General features: G+C 35.1%; 4 protein-coding genes across 5 annotated transcripts; all 4 read left to right on the top strand.

Moving 5' to 3' along the window:
• The first annotated feature begins 2,101 nt into the window (after window positions 1-2,101).
• LOC143628417 (uncharacterized) lies at window positions 2,102-4,052 on the top strand. Its single transcript, XM_077098024.1, has 6 exons — window positions 2,102-2,505; window positions 3,044-3,134; window positions 3,203-3,414; window positions 3,512-3,539; window positions 3,617-3,725; window positions 3,807-4,052. The coding sequence occupies exons 1-6, from the start codon at window positions 2,215-2,217 to the stop codon at window positions 3,886-3,888; spliced, it is 813 nt and encodes a 270-aa protein (XP_076954139.1). The 5' UTR covers window positions 2,102-2,214; the 3' UTR covers window positions 3,889-4,052.
• Window positions 4,053-5,645: 1,593 nt separating this feature from the next.
• On the top strand, window positions 5,646-8,746 carry LOC143628416 (uncharacterized). 2 transcript variants are annotated; one of them, XR_013152738.1, is made up of 4 exons: window positions 5,646-5,878; window positions 5,981-6,505; window positions 7,169-8,350; window positions 8,497-8,746. XR_013152738.1 is itself a non-coding variant. In XM_077098023.1 (3 exons), the coding sequence occupies exons 1-3, from the start codon at window positions 5,798-5,800 to the stop codon at window positions 7,637-7,639; spliced, it is 1,077 nt and encodes a 358-aa protein (XP_076954138.1). In that variant the 5' UTR covers window positions 5,646-5,797; the 3' UTR covers window positions 7,640-8,396. The 2 variants fall into 2 exon arrangements, 1 of the variants encoding a protein (XP_076954138.1); XM_077098023.1 differs by lacking the exon at window positions 8,497-8,746 and having other exon boundaries at window positions 7,169-8,396.
• Window positions 7,655-9,031, top strand: LOC143628454 (uncharacterized). The gene is made up of 3 exons (XM_077098052.1): window positions 7,655-8,350; window positions 8,497-8,821; window positions 8,994-9,031. The coding sequence occupies exons 1-3, from the start codon at window positions 7,655-7,657 to the stop codon at window positions 9,029-9,031; spliced, it is 1,059 nt and encodes a 352-aa protein (XP_076954167.1).
• A 9,234-nt stretch (window positions 9,032-18,265) lies between these two features.
• Window positions 18,266-20,329, top strand: LOC143628415 (uncharacterized). Its single transcript, XM_077098022.1, has 4 exons — window positions 18,266-18,564; window positions 18,644-18,719; window positions 19,035-19,207; window positions 20,219-20,329. Exons 1-4 carry the CDS (start codon window positions 18,350-18,352, stop codon window positions 20,292-20,294), a joined length of 540 nt encoding a protein of 179 aa, XP_076954137.1. The 5' UTR covers window positions 18,266-18,349; the 3' UTR covers window positions 20,295-20,329.
• Window positions 20,330-20,836: the final 507 nt, after the last annotated feature.

The following is a 20,836-nucleotide window of genomic DNA, read 5'->3' as shown; positions in this document are numbered from 1 at the left end:
GGTATTGCACCCCCTGTCGTTTATGGGCGGGCTCACTTTGATCCCAACCGTCATTTGACCGTTAAAATAGTGCTGAAATGACCATTTTACCCTAAGCCTTCAATTCAGGTTAACAATATCTTCCAAAATATTGGAGAGACTAGGATTCGAACCACGGACCTCCGGTTTAACAACCCACAACACCTACCATGTGAATTAATAGGCCTGTAAACGAAACGAACGTTCGGTGAGCTGTTCGTGAATCGTTTGGCGGGAAGTTCGTTTATTAATTAAACGAACGAACACGAACAAAAAATTTGTGTTCGTTTATTTAAAAGAACGAACATGAACACATGTTTCGTTCGTTCATTTATGTTCGTTTATTTATGTTTGTTTATGTCTGTTTATTTATGTTCGTTTATGTATTAATAGAAAATAATTAATTATTATCTTGATGAGTTATCTAATTAAATGTTTTATATATTTTAATTTGTGTTCATTTTTAAGTGTTTTCATTTTTGTTCGTTTATGTTTGTTGTGTTCATTTACATTTGTTCATTTATCTTTGTTCAGTTATGTTCCCTTAGATTATAAACAAACGAAAATAAACGAACACAAATGTTTTTTTTTAATAAACGAAAGGGAACATAAATATTTGTTGGATTATAAACAAATGAATATGCCCTTGTTTGTGTTTTTTCGATTCGTTTACAGGCTTTCATTATTCACATTGATGAATACATCGGTCTCAATATTTAGGTTTTGCTGATTTTATTTGTGTTCGTTTGTGTTCGTGAACACATTCATTTCCTTAATGAACAAACATGAACATAAAATCGTGTACAGTAAATGTTCGTGAATCGTTGGTGAACACATCATTTCCTTAACGAACGAATACGAACAAGGCCTCGCTCGGTTCGTTTACAGCCTTATGAATTAAGTCGATGTTTGGTATAGCTATACAATATGAAATATGTATTACAACTTTCATCACTTCATATTCCGCAATTTCAATTAGGGTTTCTTGAGTCTCAAATCCAAACCATTTTCATCATCATCATCATCATCATCATCAGCTACTCCTAGACCTTACATTGATCTCGTTTTTCCTTCCCAAACACCCTCGCCACCGACGAAACCTCCGTCCTCATCAATTTAATAACATGGGATTATTCCTAATGAATAACACGACGACAACCCTCGTTAGAGACATGAGGGTGAGGTTATCGGTTCACACATAACTCTAGCAGTCATAGTACTCCGCCGGAAATCGAGTTTCCTTGAACTCTGTCTTCAGGCGTTGCGAATGCCGAATGAGAAGCTGCTATGAACAACCGTTGTGAACGCCGGAGGCGTCGTCGGCGTTCATGGCTTCCTTGCTCTCTCGCTCTCTCTCTCTCAAATCCATGTTTCAATGGCAATGGAAGAAAAAAACACATGGGTATTGTTCTTCTCGAAAATCACTCAAGATCCATGTAAAATTTCTTAGATTTGACTGTTATTGAGAGAAATATGGTAAAGAGAATATGGTGTTCTTGAAGAAAAATAAAGAGTGTTCTTGAGAGCTTAGATGATGATTGAACTGTTATCATTATTACTATTATTATTATTATTATGGATTACCAAAATGCCCTTGCCATCCATCAGTCAATATGCATGGTCAGCTAACGGCTGGAGTCAGAGTGAGTCCGCCCATAAACGACATGGTGGCAATACCCGAAAATTCGGAGTTAGACCTGCAAAGGTCTCCCTAGCATAATACACAGGGAGGCAAAGCATAATTTTCTCTATTTTAAGACTCAAACCCATAATCTAAAATATATACAGAGCATGTTTCTGATTAAGTTTGAAAACACCTTATTGGTTGAAGTCAATAATTTAATGGTCTTTGACAATCATAAAAATTCCTTTTATTTTAGTTTTCTAAGACGGTTAAAGAGCAGTTTGTTTTTTGAATACCTCAAATCATATTTTTTTTAAATAACTTTTTGAAAAAAATAATAAGACAATAAACGGTTTTCAAACGCAATCTCAAACATGACGATAGTTTGAAGACAATACGTCAACTTTACAAAAAAACAAGGGGTTAGTTACAAAAATTGTATATTCCGTTTGTGAAAAGCAATCGTGTTATCCAAATTCCCCCAAATTGTGTTCTCTCTTGCCCTAAAAACCCTAGTTGTTCCTTCCTGCAAATTCAACCAACCAAATTAGCCTTCAATAATAATAATAATAATGGGGCGAATATCTGTAGAGTCAGCGAAGACGGTGTTGGAGGTGGCGGAAGTGGCTTTTCAAGCGGTCGAGTTCTCTCACAACCATCCGTTCCACTACAAGAACGGACATAAAGACAATTCCGATCATAATAATAATAAGGAAAGAACAAAACCGTTGGAGGCTAAAGAGAAGGAGTTAGAGGCGTTACGATTGGAGAATCAACGGCTTCGAGATCTGCTGGAACAGAATTTAAAACTTCTTCAGAACATATCGGAGTCACCTTGCTTATTGGAGGATTGTCCTCCTGATGTATGTCTATTATTTATAGATGCACAGTTGCACATGAACTGCTTAATATACCTTATTATTATAGTTGTTTGTGGATTAGCTTAGAATTGCGATTAAAGTGATCATTAGTATTTACTATTTGTTTAGTTTATATTGTGCTGGTTATTTTCAGTAGGTTTTTATTCGTTAATCGTTTAGGAATCGTAACCGGTTATTGGCAATAACTGGTTTGACTTTTTGATTAATAACCAGTTAGTAATCGATATTCCAAAAACCTGTGTTTGCATCTCTACTTAGATATAGATACAAAATTGCACATGAACTGCTTAATTTTTCTGATATTTGTTTGTTGATTATGTTGGAATTGCGCATATTTATAATCGAGTTTAGATGGAATTGTGGCTAAAGTGATAACTAGTATTACTTGATTATCTCCAAACTTTTGTATTACTGTTTTAGGTCAAAATTGTGCTGGTTGAATTTCAAACTGATATCGATGCTTTGTCATTTAGGCAAATTTGGTGGTTTTTAAGTAATCTGACAGTGGATTTTATTGCAGCTGCATACTCGCATTATAGATACTGTTGAATCTCCAAAGTTCTTGAGTCAACTTAAGACACTCCATAAAGATTCGGTCGATGGAATACCTGGTAAGTTCATATTCTTGTGTGGTTTAAATCTTCTTTCAGTTTTCTTAAGTGGACTCTTCTGTTTTTAGGAATTGATCTTCAAGTGGATGAAATCTTGATCAATGTTGGTATTGAAGAACCAAGCTTGTGGATATGGGTCTCGGATGAGATGGTGCATGGTAATACTGAAGAGAAAAGTGGGATTGATAATGAGAATTATATAGTTATTAACCAAGAACAAGTGGTTGACGGCATTGCCAATTTTATGGCAAGATGCATTCTTTTAAACCCGAAAGCTAAGGTACAAAACATCCAAACGTTTGATCGTGTTTAAAGTTTTAATTAAAAGAGAAGTTTTCATAGGTCTCATATTGTTTTAATCTTTTCTTGAAATGCAGAATTTGACACCAGAGGAGATGCAAAAGAGTAAGTTTGTGAATTAATGTTTAATACATGAAATTGTGTGTACTTTTTTATTTAAGTTTTTGAATTTGAATTTGCAGAGCTGACTAAGGCATTAGGTGGCATGAGCAAGTTTGAGAAGTTATTAGAAATATGGCATTGTGGCCAGATTTTCTATTTGATGGCTACTTGGGGACTTGCTTTAGCAGGGTGAGTTTTTTTTTTAATATATTTCAAGTAAAATAAACGATTATGAACTGTTTTCAGCTTAAAATGTGTTCGCTTTAACAGGTTGTACCAAAGTCGAGCAGTGTTACGGGTTGCTGCAAAGGGAGTCCATGCAACAAGCAAGCTTGCTATGAGGGCACTTTAAGTTGTGTATTCAGGATTCATAAGAAGTGTAAATAATGATGTTTACTTGGAATTTGTATAAATGGTTGTTATCATGGTTCTTATATATATTCTGTTTGTAAGATTGGATTGCTTTTAACATTAAATTTGTCATTGTAAATATATCATTGGCTAGTGTGTGTGTCACCTTGGGTTTCTTACTTCCTTTCACTTCTATTTTCTGCTTTGAAAAATCAAAATCTAAGGTGTTTTGAGTTTGTTTTTTTTTCATGTGCATCGTTTGCGTTTGTACATTTATTATTAAAGCTTTGTGTATAATATTGTAAAGTTTTTATGAAGGTTTGATGGTAAGGTTGGAATGAGATGCACACGTCTAAAATTTGGTAAACAGAACAAAAAAAAGAGATGACTAGCAAGTGGCAAGCCGTCCGAACATACAAAGAAAGGAAAATACAACCAATGTCACATGTAACCGTTTAATGCGTTGTTATTAAAACTCTAGTAAACGTGCACATCAATTGTACAATACACATTGAATTCATTTTGATGTAATGATACAAACATGAAACATGTGAACGTGTTAGGTCCAGAGAACTTATAGATGGTTACCATTTTCACAGAAAACAAAAATGAATAAATTTTCATGTTAATAATATGCATGTAGACTAGTCAAATGGGATCAATACAATCGTTACAACTTAAAAAATCAGCTTAGAATATCCTTGATTTTATGACGCGCTCAAATTCAAGTATGAACAAATATTAATATATATTTTTATTTTCTTGTTTGCATGGTTAATTTCATACGCTAGCTACCTAACAATGAAAGATGGGTGAAGAAACCAAAGACACACATAGCTTGCTGGTGAAGGATTGATTTCACTTTTGTCCAATCATTGGACTCCATTTACAAAATTTATGAATTAAGGAAGGGCATAAAATTCGTAAATTACAGCTTAACTTAACGTACATAGAAATTGTAGATTTCATATATGACATGGATATCTTTCTGAATCATGTGATCACTTTCAAATTAAAGTATTTAACTTTTCATGAAATCAATTACCAAATAAAACAATTTTTTTTCAAAGAATGAGAAATTATGATATGTGAAGGTCTATATCTCAAATTGCTACTATCATGAGTTTGACAAAAGAAGTAGGATCTTCTTCATCGTCATCGAGGCTCGGCCAAAAAAAACCAGAAATGGTGATTATTCTTTTCAAGGGTAGCGGTATTATAATTAAATTTCTATGAAAATATTATGTGACTTGTAAGAATTATGTTAAACAGTTAAACCAAGCGTATTATAAGTTGGTATGTTTGTATTTATATGGTCAACGACTCAATGGTGATGTACCTAATGTGTTAAATTTATGTGGCTAGTTCTAATTTTAAAGTGTTAATGCTTAATCCAAGTGACTTCAACATAAACCGAGCCAAGTTTCTATGTCGTTTCTCCAACTGTAATTGAATAATCAAAGACAAACATCAAGGATAAGTTCTATATTTTCAAATTAAAGCTTAAGCGTGCATGATAACAAACGTAAAGATTTATACTAAAGTTTTTAGCAGATGTTTTGTACCAAGTTTAACTTTCACCTTTACGTCGAACAACATAAATGTTGATTAAACAAATTTGCATGGTATAATATTACGTGGGCGGCAAACATGAGGAAGTTTCAGGTAAGTTTACATTTAAATGAGACTGTTGATTTGGAAGAAACAGTGGTTCTTTTGGAAATTAGATTACTTTATATTTCTCTTATTGACTAGGAGTCAACTTGGTATCTTCTTTCCTTAGCAGCCTCATCTTACTTTAATTTGTACCTTTTAATGATTAATTACTCTTTGGAGCTTTTGTAGATATAAGGCTTAGTCTGGTGCCTATTAAGATACCAAAAATTAAACTTGATCTGTTTTATAAGGAAATGAAGAATCAAGAGTTGATCGATGTGGTTTTTACGTGGTCGGTTAATGATGTACTCAACAAAGATCTAAACAGGAACAAGGTTAGATGTTTTATGTGCATCAAAATATATATACTTTGGTTTAACAAATAAGAAGTAATAGTTTTGGTCTATATCCAAATCTAAATTATAATCTATCAACAGGTGACAAAAATCCCACAACAATTTTCATCCTCAACTGATTACACCAGCTCGTTTATCCAACCACTACTCGAAGAAACCCGTGCTCAGTTAATGTCCGGTATGAACATAATCTCTCGAGCATCTACTCGTGGGATTCGGGTTAGAATGGAAACAAAAGATATTAAGTTCCCTAATTACCACTCGTATAGCATATCTTTGGAAAAGAAGACTAGAAATGAAAATTATGAGCCTGAGGTTGGAGATCTCATTGTGTTGACAAATGTAAAGCCAAGATGCATTAATAATCTCAACCCCTATGTCATTGCTTCGGTCCAAAGGGTCAAGAATGAAGATCATGGCACAATGCAAGTTATATCAACAACGCCCATACCGTTTCCCGGGATATTACAAGGAAGGGAATCCATGTTGTTTGCGGTTCATCTTATGAACTTGACAACAAATACGCGTATCTGGCAAGCTTTGCACCCTAGTTTGGATGGGAAGAACATGAAAATGATCAATAAAGTGCTTCAAAGTGACTCGATGGTAAGAATGCTAGTGATTTTAGTGTAATTGGGGATTAACTTGTTGATCAAGTTCATTGTAATATGAATCTAAATAAGTCGGGTGCGGGGTGCACACTTATTTGATCTTATTATAATTTATAATCTTGTTGGTACTTAGAGCGAAGCCCCTAAGTTATGGGGGTTCCAAGGGGGCAACGCCCCTGGTAGCAGGGTCCAAGGGGCAGAGCCCCTGGCTGGGGTCGAGCTTGAATTTTTTTTTTATTTTGGACATATGTTGTTTCATTAAAATCGTATCAAAAATTTAATTTACTTAAATTTGTTATAATTTTAATGAAAACAACAGGAGCGTCATTTGTTGTTTTGAAATTCAAAACATGCGTGTTTGACCCAACCGTAATATCATTCATCTTGATCATTCGGAATTGTTCTCTGGTTCATTGTTCTCACCAAAAGTTATATTCGAATCTTGCTCTCAATTTATGGGTTTTATCCGATGAATTCATTTGTGAACCACATATAGTTTTGATCTGAAAGTGTGATCACGACTCTCAGAAATTGAAGATACTCGTTTTTAGAAAATTCCCCAACAAAGAATTTCTTTTCACATACTTGATTTCATATGAGACTTTTGAATTATGAATTCACAAGACTAATATCATGGAGTGTTTATTTCAATTTTCAGAGTAACAAAAGATGTTCAGTATGTTCGATTAAAGATACTAAAAAGTCTATTTCACCGAACTTGCAAAAAGCCATGCACACTTTTAATTTGAATTCATCCCAAGAAGCCGCAATTTGGAGTTGCATTACTGCTAGAGAATGCGATCACCAAGAAACTATAAACCTGATATGGGGTCCTCCAGGGACCGGAAAAACAAAGACAGTCGGTTGTCTTTTATTCGCTCTATGGAAAATGAAATGTTGCACACTAACGTGTGCTCCTACAAACAACGCGGTGTTAGAAGTTGCAAATCGTTTTTTGAGTCTTGTAACAAGTTCACTTGAGTATGATACTTATGGTTTTGGAGACATAGTCGTGTTCGGGAATGGTAAGAGAATGAAAATTGATGATTTTCAAGAACTTGGTCAAGTGTTTCTTGAAAATCGCATATCTGTTCTTGCTACTTGTTTGTCCCCAACTTTCGGTTGGTGAAGCAAGGCGGAATGAATGATACGTTTGCTAAAATTCCCAAATAGTGAATACAGTTTGCACGTAGGCGGTGAAAGAAAGGTGGATGACGATGAAGAAAATGATGATCAGAAGTTTGACACGTACGGAAGAAACATATTTTTGAAGGAAACGTTGGCGAAAAACATGAAAACCAATTATAATAAGTTATCTATTAGAGAGTTTATCACAAAAAGATTCGAAGTTCTAGCAGAAAAACTGATAGCTATGCCTAGAAACTTGTACACTCACATGCCAACTTCTTTTGTTAGTTTACAACTGGCAAAGAAAATAATGAGAGTAATCGGTTTGGTTCAATCGATAGGTATTTCAGTTATCCAACCGTTTGGCATTTCTAAAGAAACGGTGAAAACATTCACCTTCACCGAGTTTCTGGTCACGAAGGAGTTTCTTCAAACAATCGAGGAAGTCCTTTATGAAACCGTTTCTTTCCCTAGATTCACAGATGATCAAGAAACTGGAAATTTTTGTTTGAGAAATTCATGTCTGGTCTTTTGCACTGCCTCGAGCTCGAGTAGATTGCAGACCCTTGAGACTAATATTGAATTACTGGTAGTTGATGAAGCAGGTCAACTTAAAGAATGCGAATCTATTATCCCTTTGCAACTCTCTGGTCTTTGTGATGTTATACTCATTGGAGATGAAAAACAACTCCCTGCCACGGTTACAAGCAAGGTACGAGCGGGTTGGATAACAGTTCAAAACATTTTTATGTGTTAAAATGAATCATTTTTATGGGTTGAAACAAGTAAGATCGGATTGACACGCAAACAATTTTTACAAAATTTTGTGAATATTTCATCATAATCTGGACTTTGTAGATATGTGAGAAGGCTGAGTTTGGAAGAAGTTTATTTGAGAGATTAGTGTCGATAAAACACGCAACACACTTGCTAAATGTCCAGTACAGAATGCATCCCGATATAAGCTTGTTTCCAAACAAAAAGTTCTATGGAAATAAGCTACTTAACGGTCCAAATGTACAAGAAAAAAGTTACAAAAAACAGTTTCTTGATGGAGACATGTTTGGATCATACTCTTTTATTCATAAAGCCCATGGGAAAGTTGAGTCTGACCAAACAAATAGTAAACGAAACATGGTCGAAGTAGTTGTGGTAGCTGAGATGGTTGCAAAACTTCATAAAGGTACCACGTTTTTATTATTGCAAAACTCATACGTCATACGCTCTCTAACTTTACTACTAAATTACACATTTTTTACTATCATGAAACTTAAACCCTCACAATTTGAAAATACAAAGTTTTATCCAACACATTGATACTGCTATCCTAAATGCCCTTTGGTTGATTGTATAAGATATTGAAGAATGGAATGAAAAGTATATTATTGATTAAGAAATACATGGCTTATATAAGCCGATTACAACCAAGAATACAAACGGAAAATGAGTAATACAAGGCTATAATTACGATGGTCAGTAACCACTTTGATCATATCTAAATATAACTTGATTCTATCTAAATATACATATGAGTCTTAAATAGAAATAATTATTTTGCATTATTAATATTATCCTTGATATGCCCCCGCAAGATGGAGGATCCGTCGGAGACTCCAATCTTGGATCTTAGTCGTTGAAATGGTCCCCGACCAAGAGGTTTGGTAAGAACATCAGCGAGTTGATCTGCAGAGTGAATATGTTGAACTTGTAATGAACCATCTGCTATTTTTTCACGAACAAAATGATAATCTAGTGCGACGTGTTTCATACGTGAATGATAGATCGGATTTGCACACAAATAGGTAGCACCCACATTGTCACAGAAAAGTATAGGGGATTTAGGCATGGATAAACCAAGTTCCAACAGTAGATTCTGGACCCATGAAAGTTCAGCTGCACCATTTGCTAATGCCTTATACTCAGCTTCGGTTGAGGATCGAGAGACCGATTTTTGACGCATTGAGCGCCATGAGATGATATTGGACCCAAGATAGATGATATAAGCAGTTGTGGAACGCCCCCCATTAGCGATGCCACCCCAATCAGAATCGGTAAAGGCGCGGAGTTGGAGAGGAGATCCCCTGTTAAGAAATAACCCGTGATGAATGGTGCCTTTTAGATACCGAAGAACTCGTTTTTAACGTTTGCCAGTGAAAATGAGTTGGTGCATGCATGTATTGAGATAACTTGTTGACATCAAAGGAAACATCGGGTCGAGTAAAAGAAAGATACTGGAGGGAGCCAACAAGTTGGCGATATGGTGTAGGATCAATTTTAGGTGAGCCATCAACAAGTGAGAGTGTTTCGGTGGAGCTAAGAGGCGTAGCAACAGATTTAGCACCGTCCATCTTGAACTTGGTGAGCAAGTTTTGTACATATGCATGTTGGGATAAAAAGAGGCCATTAACTGTTGAAATGACTTCTATCCCAAGAAAGTGATGAAGCATGCCAAGATCTTTTATTGAAAACTTTTCAGATAAAGCTTGAATAACTTGTTGCACAAAGGAATTGTTGTTGCCGGTTAAAACGATATCATCAACATAAACCAAGAAATATGAAACGACACCACTCCGATTGTAGATAAACAAGGATGGATCTGCTAAGGATTTGTGAAAACCGAGTTCTAAAAGAAACTTGGTAAGTTCCAAATACCAAGCACGGGGTGCTTGTTTGAGCCCGTAAAGCGACTTCCGAAGTCGACAAAGATAATTAGGTAGATCCGAATTAACATACCCCGGAGATTGTGACATGTAAACGTCTTCATGCAAGGTGCCATGCAAGAAGGCGTTATTAACATATAGTTGCCGAATTGACCAATTTCAGGACAATGCAATAGCAAGTACGGTGCGAATAGTTACGGGTTTAGTGACCGGACTAAATGTTTCAAAATAATCTTTACCATGTTCTTGAAGAAACCCCTTCGCGACCAAACGAGCTTTGTATTTTTCAATTGATCCATCCGGACGACGTTTAATACGGAAAATCCACTTGCAACCGATTGCTTTGTGTTTAGACGGAGGAACAAGTTCCCATGTGGAGTTTTTAAGGAGAGCATTGAATTCGTTATCCATCGCCTTACGCCACTCGGGATCTTTCATTGCTTGAGTATGGGTGGGTAGTTGGCTCAACAGTGAGAGGGATTGGATGAAGTGTGGTGTGGTTAACAAACTTAGAGTTGAAATATTTAGGATTGGGTTTGCGTTTACGCGTAGGTAGAGATGTAGGTAAAGTATTTGAAGCGGTTGTTTGAGGTGTGGGATTGGATTCACTCGTAGAAGAAGTGTGAATAGAAGTTGGGGATGTGGATGCGTCAGATTGAACTGACGAGGGAGAGGGTGGGTATGAGTCATAAGGGTGTATGTGTTGGGGTGTGAAATTGGGTTGAGGATGTGATTGTGGGTCCACAGATTCGGAGGAAGGAGTATAGTGGGCGGAGGTTTGGTGTGGAGTGTGGTTTTGGTTATTAGAGGTAGCATTATTTTCTGTGGAATGAGTTGATTAGTTGTTGGGTGTAGGATGGGATTGATTGGTGGGTGGGTGTGTGGTGTTTGGATATGGAGACTTTTGGGAATGAGGTTACGAAGTGGAGTGGTCCACTGAGATGTCTAGAAACTTTTCTACGGTGGGAATAATAGTGGATGGGTTTGGTTGTGAATGCAATGGGAAGTTATTTTCAACAAACTCTACATGCCGTGAGTGATATAAACGTCGATTTTTCGGATTATAACATTTGTAGGCGGATTTAGATGGTGAATAACCCAAGAAAATACATTTTTCTGAGCGTGGGTGAAGTTTGGATTTTGCGTATGGACGAAGCCACGGGTAACACAAACAACCAAATGGTTTGAGTTTGTTATAAGTTGGGTTTTTGTGGTATAGAATGGAATACGGGCTTTTGAAGTCAAGTATTGGAGTGGGTAAACGGTTTATTGGGTAGACAGCGGTTTGAAGTGCATGTGTCCAAAATGAGAGTGGAAGACGAGCATAGTGGAGAAGTGATAAACCGGTTTCCACAATATGGCGATGACGCCGTTCGGCAACACCGTTTTGTTCCGGGGTATGTGGTGGGGGTGGTGAAGTGAGAAATACCTTGAGATTGAAGATAGGCGGTAAGACCAATATATTCTCCACCGTTGTCGGTGAAAAAAGATATTAAAGGTGTTTGAAAAAATTTTTCTACTAGCAATTTGAATTGTGGAAATAAGGTAGAGACATCGGATTTGTGTTTCATTGGGTATAGCCAAATGTACTTTGTGTGAAAGTCAACAAAAATCACATGATAGGTAAAACCATCAATAGATTTTTCTACCGGTCCCCAAACATCGGAATATATTAATTGTAATGGTTTTGTGGTAGTAAATGAGTTCATGCCAAAAGAATCCTTGTGACTTTTATTGACGGAACACGAAATACAATGAAAATTGAGTAGATTAAAATGTAAACCTAAGCATTTGGCTATTTTCTTGAGAATCCGAGTAGAAGGATGCCCGAGTTTGTGATGCCAATCAAGAGGTGATGTGGTAGAGACCGCATTTATTTGAGGTAGTGATGGAAGATTTGCATAGTAGATATCAAGGTAATTCTCACCCCGCATTAGACGTGCCCCCGTTCGAAGATCCTTGACAAAAAAATGAGTGGGAAAAAATTCCACAGAAACATGGTTAGTTTTACACAATTTTGCAACTGATATGAGTTTATATTTGAAATAGGGAACACACAAAACGTCTTTTAAGGAAAGTGAACCATTTGACGTATGAAGGTGTGTTTGACCAATATGAGTGATAGAGAGAGTGTTACCATTTCCAAGAACGATCTCATCCGGGCCACCATACTCGGATATAGAGTGGAATGACGCACGATCGTGATCAACATGATGAGAGGCACCAGAGTCAAACATATAAGAGGAGGTAGTGACATTAGCAGTCGGTGAAGCCTTGCTTTGGGTCATTGAAGTTCCTGTTGTAACGTGATTTTCACGAAGAAACCGGGCGAGTTTTCGGCATTCTTTTGCTTCGTGTCCTGCAAAGTTACAAAATTGACAATAGATCGTGTTTCGGTTTTCACTTTTACCGTTATTGAGGTTAGAGCCACTGGACCAGTTATTGCGAGATGGCTTGTTATTGAAGTTGCCATGGTGGTTACGACGGTCCGTTGCAGATCTGGAACCAGACCTTGCTTGTCGTTGGGCGTAGTTAGCTGTGGCCATGAGTGGTGACGAAACTGGGGTGTGATTGCAGCTCCCTTTCAAAGTCAACTAGCTTCTCAAATAATTCTGGAAATGTGATGCTGGAATAAAAGAGACGAATGGATGTTGCAAAATTTTTGAAGTCATCACCTAATTGACAGAGTATATGAACCATGAGATTTTCATCTTTCACGGGGTCTTGAACTAGTGCTAGTTCGTCTGCTATCGACTTCATGTCTCGTAAGTATTCAGTGACGGTGCGGGTACCTTTTGGGTTGGATGCAAGTCTGGATTTTAGATGTATAATTCTAGACCGAGATGTGCTCGCAAAATTGGTTACCAACCGTTCCCAAGCGTCACGGGAGGTGTCGGCAGAGGCAATCATCGTTTGGATGGTGGGTGCGCAACTGCCAAGAAGAGCAGCCAGAATGATTTGATCCTGACGATACCATGTATAGAATTCTGGATTTGGTTTTGTGGCTTCGGTATCTAAAAATTTCACCGGAGCCGGTTTGGTTCCGGTGACGAAGTCAACAAGATCCATGCCGATTAGGGTTGAGTACACGTATTTACGCCATACCGAAAATTGTCATCGGTGAGAGGAACATTGAAGTGTGTGGAGGCTGTGAGTTGAACCACCGTGGTTGACGCCATGGATGGTGATTGGAGTGAATATTGATAAGATGAAAAAAAAAAAAAATTACAGGTGGGATCGTAACTCGTTTGAGTGGAATGCTCTTGATACCATATAAGATCTTGAAGAATGGAATGAAAAGTATATTATTGATTAAGAAATACATGGCTTATATAAGCCGATTACAACCAAGAATACAAACGAAAAATGAGTAATACAAGGCTATAATTACGATGGTCAGTAACCACTTTGATCCTATCTAAATATAACTTGATTCTACCTAAATATATATATGAGTTTTAAATAGAAATAATTATTTTGCATTATTAATATTATCCTTGATAGATTGATGGTGTAGTTAATGTTATATCTATGTCAAGAATTGTTTTCGTTATAAAGTGTTAATACTTTACTTGGTGACTTCAACATTAGACCGGTCAAAAGGTGGTGGCATCATGCGGTGATGGCGGGTGGTGTCATTGGTGGAATAGTGGCAATAAACAATAGTCATGGACTCATGGGTGATATTGATCTATTTTAAGTTAGCATGTTTGATAAGAATGACTAACATGTATTGTTTGAATAAACACAAATTAACATGTTGTATAACTTGAGTTGAGCTAGATAATCCCTTATATAAAAAAGAATGTAACCTAGGGCTAGGATTCTCACTGAAATCCTGATTTGATCCTTTGAAAATAACCCAAATGTCTTTTTGTTTTTACAAAGTACCGTAACCTAAGATTCTCACTTATTTACTTTAAAACAAGATTTAGTTTTTCTTTCTCTTATAACTTGTAGTTTATAACATATAATAAAAATCCTATATATATCATGTGTTGTTTACTTTGTTGGAGACAACTATTTTTAAATAGGAAAATTCTCAAAATGTTCATTTTTCGAGAGAGGGATTCGAGTTTTGTTCCAAAAATAACGAATTCCAGAATTGTCCTCTACAATCTCGTCGGCACGATGAGTTTTGTGTTCCAATAAGAAGATGACACTTGTCACTAAAACAGGACGACCGAACCAATAAGTTAAAAAGTTTATGTGGACTAACCAAATATTTGAAAATTTATACCGTTCGACCAAATATTTGGAAATTTTATGTGGACCGACCAAATATTTGAAAATTTTATGTAGCCTGATCAAATATGGGACAAATACCTGAATTTATGGGAGCAAAAATGTATTCAGCCCGGCCAAATATTTGGCAAATTATCATATTACATTGAGCCGACTTCTTTGTTGACAGATGTTGTCTTATAGTTGGACAAAAAAATCATCCTCCCGTCTAAAAGACACGTCGCAAACCACGAGTTTTGAGGCAACATGTGTGGAATGTCATTTTATTGGGAGACAAAATGTGAATGTCTCTCTAAAAAACTGACATTTTACAAAATTTCATTTTTTAATATTTTAACTGAAATATAACAACTAAACGAAAACCCTATCTTAAATTTTTTATTATATGATTGAAATTACAAGAATAAAATTAATAAGTTTGAAATGAATATAGAAAACAAAATTAATGAAAGGAAATTATTATATTTACGCATGTAACTTATGGACACTGTTCTCAAAATGTGTATGTGTTCATACCACTCACTAGTTGTTAAGGACGGACCTACAATAAAAGAAAAAGAGGGGCCGCTGTCGAAAGAAGGGAAAAAAAACTTGTATATATACGTTTAAATTCCGATTGTCCTCATAAAATTTTAGTTAGACCTCCAGATTGCCGTTCGCTCATTCGCTTCCCATGGCAGATTTACAAAGGCCCTAGGGTTACATTTCTGATAACATCCTGATAACTTTTGAAATATTCAAGAATCAAGATTGTAAAGTTGTAAACTATTGACAATAAGAGCATGAACTTTAATCTTCTAACCCATAAACGTAAGTAAGCCCAGCTAGCAACAGTGATATTCTAGTCTATTATTCCAAAGCCCAAAAACAATTATTAGCATTAGTACAAGTCTCATAACTCATAAGCCACCTGCAACACTAATCACATTAATTTTTTATTTTAAATTACAAATAAAACTTTATACTTTGACTTGAATTTTAATCGACCCAAAAATAGAGTTGACGAGTCCACGTACAAGCTAGATAGAAGTAGAATAACAAAACTGAGAGTGGGCGAGGGCATCTGATATTTTTAACAGAAAACAATTAAAAAAAGATTCTTTATATATATTTTCATAAAAGTACCTCTTGAGTTTCGGACTATATTCGTCTAAATTTGTGTATTATCTTATTGCACAAAATGTTATCTTATTCATAAATAAAGTTAAAGCATCACATCCCTGAGAATCAACCATGGAAATAGAGATGACTTTGATATCGTACCGGTATCAAAAATAAGTAAAAAAACAAACCGAATACCCTTATGATTGTCGTAGTATGGTATTGGTTCATAAATTTTAGTGAAAATATACTAAAATACTTAACCAAAAGGCGTAACAATAAATACCGCTACTGGTACTGGTGTTGTTTAGTTGGTGTGCTTATTACGGGACCGATATGAAATTGAGTAAAAACACAAACCGCATACCTTACACATTATGGACGTACGGTACCAAGTTGAACCTTGTAGTGAAAAATACCATGATCTACACATATAGAAACCGGAAACATTAAAAATGATTATTAGTACCATACCGAAATTTTTCGGTCAGTATTAATTTGGCACAATATTGATACAAAAAATACTCATCCTAACAAGGAAATATCCATCACTCACACTCACGAATTCCTCTATTTGATGTCGATTCACCCACACTTCCATTCCTTGAAGCTGGGACACAAGCCCAAGGCATGGATCTGGTTCGAGAAAGGGTGGACGAAGACTTGGTTGAGCCTGAACCCGGTCCTTTGAATCATTTTTTTGTATCTTAAATACAAATAATACTGATACTTTAAAGCAATTTCGTGGTCGTTAAATAGTTGAAGCGTGCACTTATATTCCGTCTAAGTTACCAATGCAAGCACGTGCGAAAGACGTTTACGAAACAAAAAAAATGCTTTATTGTGAACACAATGTCATTTTAAAAATATCGTATCAAAACTTTGACAAAAACTAAATCAACTTAAAATTGTGTATTTAAAATTTTTATAGTTGTTACAAACAAAAGTTATTAAAAAAAGTAAATAAAACGATAAATAGAATATAAAAAAGAAAATCCCCCAAAATTGTAAATTGTATTTATTGACTTTGTTATAAAAGTGACAGGTTTATTTGGCATTTGAACTCGGCGACATGTGTGAAATCATTTATACAATTTGATAAAATTCGTGTGGAATGTGTTCTAGAAAATCTTCCTTGTCGTTCAAAAAAAAAAGATTGTGTTCTAGAAAACGTGTACAAAGTTGTTAAACATATACTGAATTTGATTGGTTTTTTCATTATTCATGATTTATAGAATAAAATAATGCATGTCGGTGGTCAACTCGAATTTGGCAAATGGTGAGAAAGCGGAGAAAGAGGTAAAGCGGTAAAGTGCAGGAAGCCACCGAGCTAAAGAAAGCAACCCACATCAATCCCTGAAGTTTAAGTATATTGCATTTCAAGTCCTCTCAATTTTAAACGACAATAACACGGGTTTTCAAGAAATATACGGAGTCTATAATCAAATGTATTTATAACCGGACTTGTTATTAAACCGATTGTTCAATTGGTTTGCCGTTCGCTTGGAAATATACGATTAACTTAACACGGAGACAATAAGTATTTCCATGTAAATATAACTTTTTTAAAAATTATAATGTATGAATTTGTGTTGTTTTAAACCATTTTTTTTTATTTTAAATTGTTTTCTACAGTTTTATAACAAGTTACAACTCTTCAAAGTTTCTATAAAAGTAAAAAATAAAATAAAATAAAATAAAATAAAAATCACTAATTTTTTTTAATTGCAATTTGAAACCATACTACTAATCTATTAAAAGACTTAACGGACATTAAGAGTCAATGGAATCTGGAGAGATAATCCCAAATGAGTACATAAAATAAAAATACGTTTATGAAAAATATCTAGTTAGTTTTATTTAACATTATTTACACAGTTACACGACAATATACGTATATTAAATTTTCAACTTAACGCACTGTTTATATTTTACGTAATATTTATATATAATTTAAGCTAATGATATGATGAAATTTGGTTTTTGAATCCGGTTCAACCCATTTAATTGGTCCCAAACTTGGTACATAGTTAAGATGGACTTCTCTATGTGGTCGGGAACTCGTGGCCCAAAAAACGTGGATGATTGATTACGAGCTCTATACGATGTGAACATAATGAGAGAAAAGGAGAACCACCAAGAGTTTTAAATGCCACCCATACTGTACCAAAAGCGACTCATATTAATATCTGAGGTTTAAGTTAACAGCATTATTGGTCCCTCAAATTTAGAACGTGTACAAGAGTTTAAATAATATTAGATTTATAAATACAATAAAATAAACAAGAAAATGAAATGAACATGTAGATAAACAATTGGAAAATAGGATGTCATGCAAATGAACGTGGGTGTGATGTCTTCTGCACGTATCAATGTGTTTTTCTTAATTAAGTTGATTTAAATTAAAGTTTTTAATCTAAAAGTATCTTATAATTATGAACCTGTATTATTTAAACAATTTTCTATATGTATTTACAACAGTTTTATAATTAATTACAAAAATATATTTCTAGAAAATATTTCACTTACAATACCGATACACTTTCTGATTTATGATTGTCTAGAATGTTCATCACCATCATCAAAATGATGACACACTAACCCAAACATAGCATAAGGGTTATACTTTCTCATTTTTAAAAGCCAAAGGGCATGTTTGAAACAAATCCAAACTACACCACCTTTTCAGCAATTAACCCAAACTCATGCTACAAATAGTTGCCATCCCACATCAACCTCCCAATATATTAATGGTTATCAGCCCAAGCCCATCATCCAGTTTCTTCAGATCACAGTCAGAGAAAATGACCGGAATAGTTGACCTTTTGCCGAAAGAGTATGGTTACATCATTCTCACCCTTGCAGCCTACTACTTCCTCAACTTCTATATGGGCTTTCAAGTTGGCAGGGCTCGAAAGAGGTAATCAATCTCCTATTCATTTAAATTTAATATCCAATTCCTATAGTTTTTATATGTTAATAATTTGTTTTTAATAAAGGTTTAACGTTGCTTACCCTGCACTCTATGCCACCGAAGCCGATACCAAGGATTACAAACTGTTCAATTGTGTTCAGGTTTGTACGGATTATTTAAGTGTAACTGAATTGACTTGTTGTAGCAAATCATAATATACATCGAACAAGACAGTTTGTTTGTGTTTTTATTTTATTTTAACCATTTAGAATATTTTTTATTTTATTCTTGAAATATTCTGTATGCGTCTTGTCCATTTGAGAAATTCATGAGTACTATCAAATTGTTTCAGTATGAAAGTGAAACACGATTCCTAGATAAATTAAGTGCAAATTTTTCTAGAAAATTAACAACAATACTTGAATATTGATTATTTTGGTATGTTTGATAATGGAGAATTTTGGATATATATGCAGAGGGGGCATCAGAACTCGCTGGAGACGTTGCCGATATTCTTTGTTATGATGGTGGTCGGAGGGCTTAAACACCCGCTTATTTGCACTGGTTTGGGAGTAAGTTACACCGTCACTCGGTACTTCTATTTCACAGGTTACTCGTCCGGTGATCCTAATGGCCGTCTTCCAATTGGGTATGTTGATTTTGTTTTTGAGTACTTTTGTTTTGTGTTTAAGATTTCTAGTCTGCTTTGATTTGTTGTTGAAATTGAGATCTTAAAGTTTGGTCAATGGTGACTTTTTGTTGCACACATGGTGTGAATTGATGGTGGCCTACCATGAAACGACTAAAATAATGTATTCATTTGAGACTGGGCTAGTCTACCTATTTTTAACGGTTAGACAGTTAATTCGTGCAGGCCATTTATTAAGTCTTTGGAGATGTACACATCATTTGACCTATTCAAACACCCCATCATACGAGCCGTATCAGACCTACACGACTCGTACGATGGGTGTGTCATGTGTGATAACATGAAAAGTGCTGATGACACACACAAAGGGTGTAAGAATATAATATCTTTTTATTAAATGTTTAAAAACGACAACCCTTAAAATTGTGTTGTGTTACAAATGGTTTTACACATGTGGTAGATCAAAACTTAGACAAAGTAAATCAAACAAAAATTCCGTAGTATGGATTATTTTCATGTTGAATTCGTGTCGGGTTCCGGGTCGTGTAAAGAAATACCACCTATGCAGTCGATATCACCGATATATCGGTTATCGGTCCCTTGGGATATATAAATCGGAATATCGGTACCGATAATATCAGCGATATTGACCAATATTTGACCGATATTGGACTAATATTTGACCGATATATCACCGATAATCTCGATATCATTGTTTTAAGTCTTAATTATCAACTTTTAGTATTCAACGTTAGTGTTTTAAGTCTTAATCAATTCTTACTTGCTAAGATTGTTAGTGTTTTTGCAATTTGCAAAAGGTTACTTTGTTAATGGTAGGAGACTATACTGAATTATTAGTGTTAAATTGTTATATATAAGGATTTTACATGATATTAAAATTACCGATATCCCACCGAGATCTCACTGCGATAACCGATGACCGATATCCGATATTTTTCCGCATTAACTTCTTAGATTACCACTTCATCACTCACTAGGTTTTGTTTGCAGGGGATTCAATAATTTGGCACTATTGGGATTAGTGGTCGTCAATATATGGTTCGGGGTGACTCTTGTGAAGGCATAAATCAGAAGCATTGTGAAGAATTATGTGATTTGGTGATAGTTCAGACCATTTTGTTCTTGTGTTGTTTATTGAGAGTTAGTGTTTTGGAATGATTGTTCCAGACACCTTCTAATTACAATCGTTTGATTTTTCATTAATCACACTTTTCCTTTTCTTAATAATTTAATATTATTAAATGCACCCCAAAAAAAATCAAGAATCTAAAGGGATGATTTAGGGTTGAATGGGTGTTAAGTAGGGGTGAACAAATAACCGAATCGCAACCAAATTAACTAGATTAACCCGTTATTGTGGTTTGGTTATGGTTTTGGTGTGTGGTATAACTAGTTAACTGATAACTAAGCTAACTATAAGTTTAAGATGAATGTGTTAATTGGTACATGAAGCCTTGCGATGCTATGTACCAATGTTAGGTTCTAACAACTTATCAAAGACTGGTCCTTTATTTATATGACTTCACATTGTTGACTTATTCTTGTTTCACTTGAACTTTACACAAAAACATTTTCTTTAGTTGAATTATTATGTTGTAAAGCAAAAGC

The sequence above is a fragment of the Bidens hawaiensis genome, unplaced genomic scaffold (genome assembly GCF_021521415.1).
Source record: "Bidens hawaiensis isolate Kalapana, Puna unplaced genomic scaffold, B.hawaiensis_p1.1 tig00004973_1, whole genome shotgun sequence".
Classification (NCBI taxonomy): domain Eukaryota; kingdom Viridiplantae; phylum Streptophyta; class Magnoliopsida; order Asterales; family Asteraceae; genus Bidens; species Bidens hawaiensis.
This window is presented reverse-complemented; position numbering and strand designations above follow the sequence as displayed.

Bases quoted from the DNA above. Each gene is read 5' to 3' on its own strand.
- LOC143628416 (XM_077098023.1), top strand. From the start codon at position 5,798: ATGAAGAATCAAGAGTTGATCGATGTGGTTTTTACGTGGTCGGTTAAT. The intron at 5,879-5,980 runs GTTAGATGTTTT...ATCTATCAACAG, and splicing joins AAGATCTAAACAGGAACAAG to GTGACAAAAATCCCACAACA. The intron at 6,506-7,168 runs GTAAGAATGCTA...TTCAATTTTCAG, and splicing joins TGCTTCAAAGTGACTCGATG to AGTAACAAAAGATGTTCAGT.
- LOC143628415 (XM_077098022.1), top strand. From the start codon at position 18,350: ATGCTACAAATAGTTGCCATCCCACATCAACCTCCCAATATATTAATG. The intron at 18,565-18,643 runs GTAATCAATCTC...TTTTTAATAAAG, and splicing joins GTTGGCAGGGCTCGAAAGAG to GTTTAACGTTGCTTACCCTG. The intron at 18,720-19,034 runs GTTTGTACGGAT...ATATATATGCAG, and splicing joins AACTGTTCAATTGTGTTCAG to AGGGGGCATCAGAACTCGCT.
- LOC143628417 (XM_077098024.1), top strand. From the start codon at position 2,215: ATGGGGCGAATATCTGTAGAGTCAGCGAAGACGGTGTTGGAGGTGGCG. The intron at 3,415-3,511 runs GTACAAAACATC...CTTGAAATGCAG, and splicing joins TTTTAAACCCGAAAGCTAAG to AATTTGACACCAGAGGAGAT. The intron at 3,726-3,806 runs GTGAGTTTTTTT...TCGCTTTAACAG, and splicing joins TGGGGACTTGCTTTAGCAGG to GTTGTACCAAAGTCGAGCAG.
- LOC143628454 (XM_077098052.1), top strand. From the start codon at position 7,655: ATGATACGTTTGCTAAAATTCCCAAATAGTGAATACAGTTTGCACGTA. The intron at 8,351-8,496 runs GTACGAGCGGGT...TGGACTTTGTAG, and splicing joins CTGCCACGGTTACAAGCAAG to ATATGTGAGAAGGCTGAGTT. The intron at 8,822-8,993 runs GTACCACGTTTT...TGATTGTATAAG, and splicing joins GGTTGCAAAACTTCATAAAG to ATATTGAAGAATGGAATGAA.